General features: G+C 43.0%; 1 protein-coding gene across 2 annotated transcripts in view; it reads left to right on the top strand.

The window, feature by feature from the left end:
* LOC110287396 (integrator complex subunit 6-like) overlaps window positions 1-7501 on the top strand; it is a 9285-nt gene extending 1784 nt beyond the window's left edge. The window contains exons 1-5 of one of the 2 annotated variants that reach the window (XM_021154029.1): window positions 1699-1875; window positions 4067-4220; window positions 6051-6389; window positions 6733-6826; window positions 7227-7501. In XM_021154029.1, coding sequence (XP_021009688.1) covers window positions 4097-4220; window positions 6051-6389; window positions 6733-6826; window positions 7227-7311 — 642 coding nt within the window. In that variant the 5' untranslated portion in view covers window positions 1699-1875; window positions 4067-4096 and the 3' untranslated portion in view covers window positions 7312-7501. Of the gene's footprint in view, window positions 1-1698; window positions 1876-4066; window positions 4221-6050; window positions 6390-6732; window positions 6827-7226 lie in introns of those variants that run through there. The other variant, XM_029473646.1, reaches the window with a different exon arrangement.
* Window positions 7502-7966: the final 465 nt, after the last annotated feature.

The following is a 7966-nucleotide window of genomic DNA, read 5'->3' as shown; positions in this document are numbered from 1 at the left end:
TCTCCTGTAAATGGAAGTAAATATCTTTTTATAAAAAAAAGATTTATTTATTTAATTTATGTATGTGAGTACACTGTAGCTGTCTTCAGACACACCATCAGAGGGCATCGGATTCTGTTCCAGATGTTTGTGAGCCATCATGTGGTTGCTGGAAATTGAATTCAGGACTTCTGGAAGAGCAGTCAGTGTTCCAGCCCTGCAAGGTGTTTTTTTTTTTTTTTTTTTTTAAATCTAGTAAGACTTATTTTGTGACATAAAATGTGATATATTGTGGAGAAATTTCCATGGGTTGATGATAAAAATGTGTATTTATGGCTAATGGGTAGAATATTTGGTTCAGTTTTCCTTTGAATTTTGTTGATTTCCTTGTCTGGATGCTTTTCTCAACTACTGAGAAGGTGGTATTGACAACAGCCACTGTTCTTGTACCTGGACCTCCCTGATCCTTCACGCTCAGTACTTCTTCATCTATGAAACTAATTGTATCAATATGGGAATAGCTTTTACAGAAGACACTTCTTGCCTTGAGAAACTGAGATTTTCCCAGATTTTGCAACCAAGTTAATAATACATCTTATTATAATAGACTATAATATACTACATATATAATCTGCTGTTCTAGTGTGAACTTAGCCTGTTTAATTTGACTTTAAGAGAGTAATGAAACCAACATTATATGCCCTGGATTTCCGATGTAATCAGCTTTTACTACCTAAGCTAAATGCATAGCTTTAATATTAAACTATGTATGGTTCCATGCCCCTGAAAAAAAAAAAGGATAATGTATGTGTGTATGTTGTTGTGGGAATCATATACTGAAAGCAGCTAACAAGTTAAAAGCAACCTTATATGAGAACTATCCCATAAATGTTGGACGTGGCGTATGGCTATAGGTTGATAACATCTCTATGCAGTTTTGAGTGCTATTATGGGTCAGTAAAGGAACTTCTTCCATTGCAAAACTCAGATTTCTGTAGAAAAGAATTACCCATTCCTTTCCCATCCCATGTTTTCTGTGCTGTTAATTACAGAGCAAACAGGCAACAGTCAGGCCGTAGATCAGAGACTTACAGAGAGATGAAGGACCCAGGGAGAGATGTGGTGAACTCAAGGTTGGGCTCACTATTGGTCTAAACTACTCCGGGAGCAAGTCTCTTGGTTAATTCCTTAGTGCAATGTTATGCACTCCAACATTTGCTGTATTTACAACTGTTTCCTCCTTTGGAAAAATCATTCTATTTATTAAGGTGCGGTCACTTTCTTTATATTGTTTTACAGTTTTCATCTTGAAGTCAGCTTGTTTTTCAGATAGGAGCACAGGTGTGTCCTTGCTTCCTCTGAGACTCTGTTTGTCTGGGAATGTAAAATATTCCTTACGTTGCCTTTTCATCTTTTAATCTTTGACTCTGAGATAAGTGTCTTGGAGACCAGACACAGTTGGATTTTGTTTTTGTTTTTGCTTTGTTTTGAGATTTCTCAATTCTGCACATTTTTGATGATTGCACATTTTTAGGCGGGTGCACTCACCTATGCATGCCTGTGCTTGTGGAGGCCGGAGGATGACGTCAGGTGTCTTCCCCTAGTGCCTTCTACACTAGTTTTAAGGCAGTCTCTGAGTGGACATGGACCTCACTGTTCAGGCTAGACCTGCTGGTCAGATTGCCTCAGGGATAGTCCTGCCTCTGCCACTCGACTTCTGACGTTGGAGTTGCAGAGGACTGCAACTGCGCAGGACATTTTCTAGGCCCCGGAGAGCGAACCGAAGGTGTTTGTGCTGGCTGAGCAGACATCTTGCACAACGAGCCATCTCCTCAGCCCCCAGACTGCATATTTTCTGGGGAGTTCACTTTTTTTCTTTAGAGTTATCTTCGCAAGGTACGTACTGATTTCTTCCCTGTTCATTTTTAAGCTTTATGGGTCCGCTGAGATAAAAATGTTTGCCCCTTTTTTGAATTTCTGTTTGTCTCTCTATTTTCTAGTGATGTTTTTAATTCCCCAAGCTCTCATGTTGCTGTGGATCTCCATCTTCTGTGTGTAGTATTCCTTCTTTAGTGTCTTCTCTCATGATGAATTGTTTTACTTCAAGCTTATCATGAGAAGATTTTCTTTCTCCTCTAATTTTAAAAGATAAATCTACTGGGTACAGTCATCTTGGTCAGCACTGGCTGACTTTCTTTTCTTTCTTTCTTTCTTTCTTTCTTTCTTTCTTTCTTTCTTTCTTTCTTTCTTTCTCTCTCTCTCTCTTTCTTTTTTTTTTGAGTTTCTGTAAACTTTGCATATTTTCTTATTTATTTATTTTTTTACATTCCAGATTTTGTTCCCCCCCCCCCCCCGACTGTTCCACATCCCATACCTCCTTCCCACCCCCCTGACTCTACGAGGATTTCTCCACCCCCAGCCCCCATCTCACCTGACCTCTAAACTCCCTGAGGCCTCCAGTCTCTTGAGGGCTAGGTGTGTCATCCCTGATTGAACCCAGACCCGGCAGTCCTCTGCTGTATGTGTGTTGGGGGCCTCATATCAGCTGGTGTATGCTGCCTGGTTGGTGGTCCAGTGTTTGAGAGATCTCAGAGGTCCAGGTTAGTTGAGACTGCTGGTCCTCCTACAGGGTCACCCTTCTCCTCAGCTTCTTTCAGCCTTCCCTAAATCAACCACAGGGGTCAGCTGCTTCTGTCCATAGGTTGGGTACAAATATCTGCATCTGACTCTTTCAGCTGCTTGTTGGGTATTCCAGAGGGTGATCATGCTAGGTTCCTTTTTGTGAGCCCTCCATAGCTTCAGTAATAGTGTCAGGCCTCGGGGCTTCCCCTTGAGCTAGGTCCCACTCTGGGCCTTCTTTTCCTCAGGCTCCTCTCCATTTCAATCCCTGCAGTTCTTTCAGACAGGAACAATTCTGGGTCAGAGGTGTGACTGTGGGATGGAAACCCCCTCCCTCACTTGATGTCCTGTCTTCCTGCTGGAGGTGGGCTCTATAAATTCCCTCTCCCTACTGTCTTCATCTTCTGTGTGTAGTATTCCTTCGTTAGTGTCTTCTCTCATGATAAATTGTTTTAGTTCAAGCTTATCATGAAAAGATTTTCTTTTTCCTCTGGGTTTAAAGAATAAATATACTAGGCACAGACATCTTCGCCAGTAATAGCTGATTTTCAAGGTTTGAAATAGATCAGTCTTTGGCTCTCATCTCTTCTGCAAAGACGTCTCTTGGGAGTCTGATGGGTGTGCCTTTGTACCTAACTTGGAGCTGCCGTCTCGCAGCTTCCAGTATTTTTCTTTTGTTCTGCCCCTTCCACGTTAGAGCTGTCTGATGACCTGAAGAGGCACTAGAGTGTACGTGGTTAGACTGAGCCTTGGTTCCTTCTTTTAAGCTAAAAGTTCACATGATTGGCCTCTTCATCATGTTCCCGCATTCCTGAAAGTTGTGGTCATGATTGCTGTGGTTGTTGTTTGTTTGTTTGTTTTTCCTATTTTTTTTTTTTGCTATGTGAAAGTAATAATTCCTCAATCTTGTCTTTGATTCCTAGATTTTTTTTTTTTTTTTTTTTGTCCAGATGCTTTCTGTTAATTGTTTTGTCTGATGTCTGACCTTTGCCTTTCCAAGGTTCCTGTTGGCCTCTGGCTCCCCAGGATCGCCATTTCAATTGCTTTTTCTCCCATCTGTTTTATGAATTCATTCCTTTCTTTCATCCTTTGATTTCTTACTTGGCCCTTTAAGCATGGGGATAATTTTTAAAACTGTACCATTGAATTCTTTGTCATTTCACACATTTTGGTATTTTTAGATTTGGCCACATCTGCTTTTACACAGTTCTTAGATTGCTACGTTTTCCTGACTCTTCTCATGGTGGAGTCAACTGGAGGAAAGTTCTTAACTCCATCTTTTGCTAGAATCTCTTTTGTTCATTTTGTTTTGTTCTACATAGCCCCAAATATACTGGAACTTACTCTGTAGACCAGGCTGGCCTCAAACTCACAGAGATCTGCCTGCCTCTGCCTGCCAGTTCTGGAATCAAAGGCATGTGCCACCATGCCTGGGAAATAATATTCTATTTTCATAACTATTTTCTAGGATAAGAAGCCTGACAAAGAGGGGCATACCATGCTGAAACGGAAAATTAGCCCTGTTGAAGAAGGAGAAGCCATGGGTCCACCTAAGAAAAGTTATACTCTGGACATGGTGTCACATGAATCTCTTGAAGCTTCTGCTGAGGCAAAGGGAGAAGGTAAATACATCATTGTTGGGAGGACAGATCCTGACGTGTTTACAAGTTGAAGAAAACACAGGCGAAATGATGAAAGCGTTAGGAGTTGCTGCAGGGAGAGCAACAGGTTCAAACCAGCTCCATGCAGCTAGCGTAGGACAGGATCTAAGAGGAGGCAGACCTCTTTCACCTAGCCTTGCTTCTCCTTCACCTATCCTCTTCTTTCCGCTGCGTGAGAATGTCGTCTGGATTCCTGTCTTCTGTGTCATCAACCCTGCAAGAGCTGTGCAGACCAGGTCTGCACTGACACTGGAATTCCCTTCTCAGCAGCTGCTGCTGTAGACTAGACATCTACTTTTATTCACAACAGCTTTTGGGGATTTCTTATTTTGGTGTGTGTGTGTGTGTGTGTGTGTGTAGTGTGTGTTGTGTTTTGTCTGCATGTGTATCTATGTACCACTTGTGGACCTGTTGCTCACAGAAGCCAGAAGGCGGCTTGGGATTCCCTGGGACTGGAGCTGCTGATGATTGTGAGCTGCCTTGTGAATGTGGGGACTTGAATCCGTCCATGTTCTCTGGGAGGGTAGACAGTATTCTTAACCACAGAGCCATCTCCTCGGTCCCAACTGCCTGGGATGTCTGTCCTCCGCAATCTGCTTCCATTTCCTCCTCATTGGTGAAGCCTTGTCACTTCTTTCCCTCCTTTTTATTTTCTTGTTTTGCTTGAGTGTGTACTAGTTTCTAAATCAGGCCATTGAAATTGTTCATGCTTGTTCACTCCTGCCATAACTTAATTCCCACCGAGCAGAAAAGTAAGTGTTATCTTGCTCAGTCTCCTTTCCATCTGTACACACTTCCTATCAGCCACTTTCACTTCACAGCCACGGTAAGGATATCAGTAGGTATAGCTGGCCACATTCATGCTGCAAAAAACCAACCAACCAACCAAACCCATCCTGTGTTCCCAAGCATGCAAGACGCAACCCAACTTTTGTCCGTGGTTCATCAGGCTCTGCATCACCTGCTCTCATCGACTGACAATTATCTGGGTCCCAGTGGTCACCTTCGTACTCTGTATCAATTATTTACTACACAAATCTTATCTTCCCTTCCCTCCCTATTTTCTTCACATCTACACAGGCTACCTCTGTCTCCTCCTCTGTTTTGCACAGAGGACACCTCCCAAAAGGGAATGATAAGCTGGTGGCCCTGTGAGCACCATCTGCTGCTTTCTCTCACATGTCTGTTGACTTCTTCGCCAACACGAGAACCCCACTGTGTGATTCCTCTCTGATGTTTCCACATCATACTTCCATAGGGACAGGAGCAGTTCCTGTGTTCCACGTTTTATGTGGATCCAAGCACCTGGAAGATGCAACAGAACATGAGCAAATGACACAAAAGTTTTACACAGAGAGGGAAAAGGATTCACCTTGGAACCAAAGTGAAAGATTAGTAGAGAAAACAAGAATCCTATAGATTCTTATTTTTAGTGAAGGTGTATACCTTGTGACACTGTCAGCTTTTAGACTTATAAAGAATATCAAGATGACACTAAGCTATCTATGTTGTTTCTTCTCTGTCCTGTTCAACTAATTTGTGCATCTGGTCATGAAGCCACAAGGTAGGAGGTGTTGGTTTTGTATGCTGTGTCCTGAGGTCAGTTTGTCATGGTTAAGATTTCTCTCTTGTGCACTCTCTTCCTCTGAAAGAATTTTTGACCTTGAAGAGCAAAAAAGGGTGCCCAGGTGGAGCCTCGGAGCTCAGCCGTGTCACAGCTCAGCCATGTCACAGCTCAGTCTTGTCACAGCTCAGCCTTGTCACAGCTCAGCTGGCTGCTTTGCTTTCCAGGTGCTCTTGTTAGCCAGAAGGCCCAGGTGGGGATGGTGGAGGCTGATCCGAAAGTCTGCGCACAGAACTGTGCTTCCAAACAGCTTATGCCTGTGGCAGGAGAAGCCGTTCTCCCCATGCCAGGAGATTCTCGGCCTGAAGACTCTCTTCATCGCAAGGATGGTGGCCACGACACAGTTGTGGGGGGAAGTGTTAACAGTGACTCCTCTGAAGGCACTTCCAAGGCTCCAGCAATGTCTTCATCAGAAGCTCGGCCCTATGTTTCTTCACTGAGTTCAAATTTGTCCAATAACGAAATAAAATGTGCCCTGATGACAGAAATCCGACGCTTTGGACGACGTAAGTAATCAAACTGGTTAGTAACAGAAGCAAGGCTCTATTGTATGATTAGAATAACCTGAAACTGCCTCCAGAGAGAGGGCCTTTGCAAGAAGCAAGGTTTTCTATATAATCGCTTTTAACTCAAACTAAAACATCTCAGCAGACCCCATCCTTCATCTGTAATGTTACTGGGTTCATAAGAATTATATTAGTATCTGCATAGGCATTCAGAACACATACCCACCCACTGGCATCCTTGGCCAGAAAGTCTGTTACCGAGCAACACACAGATTCCCCCACATCCACATCCACTTCTATTTCATTTGTAAGAAATACTCGAGTATTCTTATATTTTCTTCAGGATACGGAAGGCTTTTCAAGATCCTTGAAGAAGTGCAAGGACCTCTGGAAGTCAGGATACAGTTAGNTGAGTTCTCCATCAAGGAGGCGGCAAGGTGGGTNCAGACGTGTGGGACTGCACATCTTCAAGCTGTTGGGTCACTGCAGTGGTTGAGTGAGGAGGGGGTGGGGCACACCTGCCTTGAATCTCTCAGTCCCTGGCCCTCACCTTATAGTGAAGGCTGGGGACATAGACACTCAGGTTGATATCACCTGTGTTTGACACTTCCTTCCAGGCCCACTCAATGCTCCTTTGTCACTGTAATACTGAGCTAGACACTGACCCTTAGCAGACACTTCATATTGGCTAGAGTACCTGGTGTACCTGGGGCACACTTACTATTTCCGCAGATGTGTTGAAGCTATTCTTTGCATCACACTGCACTTCCTATAGCACAGGTTCTTTGGGAATATTTTTATTTTATTTTTTTACATGATGTGTATGTTTATTTTCAGGTTTAAAAGACGCCATTTAATCCAGTATCTGGAGAAGATACTGGAAAAATTAAAGTCTGAAAGGTCTTCCAACAATGATGAGTGATCTACACTCAAGAGTGTGATCCTGCTGTTACAGTGGTCAGCAAGATTCAGCAAATAGTTCAGAGTGATTACAATGTAAAAGGAGGATGCTGAGACCTCCTAGCATGTGTTAGCTAAAATAATTACCCCTGAGAAAACTGTCTTAAACTACTCAATAAATGGCTGGCTTTTGCCCTGTGTTTTGTTTGAAAACACAACTTCTTACTGCTTTCTTGATTTTTTCCCCCTGTGCTGGCTGCTGTTATTGTCTCCTTAGGTAAAAATTATGACTGAAGATAACAACAGTGTACTCACATACATAAAATAAATAAATCTTAAAAAAAAAATAAACACAAGGGGCNGTGGTGGCGTACGCCTTTAATCCCAGGACTTGGGAGGCAGAGGCAGGTAGCTCTCTGATTTTGAGGTCAGCCTGGTCTACAGAGTGCGTTCCAGGACATCCAGGGCTATACAGAGAAACACTGTCTCAAAATACCAAAAAACAAAAACATGGCAAGCCTGTATTTTGCAACAGATCACAAGTGTCATCCCTGGTATTTAGAACTGTCGTCTTTCTAAAGCATTGCCTTGTTTGTTTTCATTTTGCCTTTGTGAAGTCAGTCTCACTGTGGCTAGCCTGGAACTCACTGTGTGGAACTCACAGGAATCTGCATGCC

The sequence above is a fragment of the Mus caroli genome, chromosome X (genome assembly GCF_900094665.2).
Source record: "Mus caroli chromosome X, CAROLI_EIJ_v1.1, whole genome shotgun sequence".
Taxonomy (NCBI): domain Eukaryota; kingdom Metazoa; phylum Chordata; class Mammalia; order Rodentia; family Muridae; genus Mus; species Mus caroli.
Note: the sequence above shows the minus strand (reverse complement) of the source record. Positions and strands in the feature narration are given on the sequence as shown.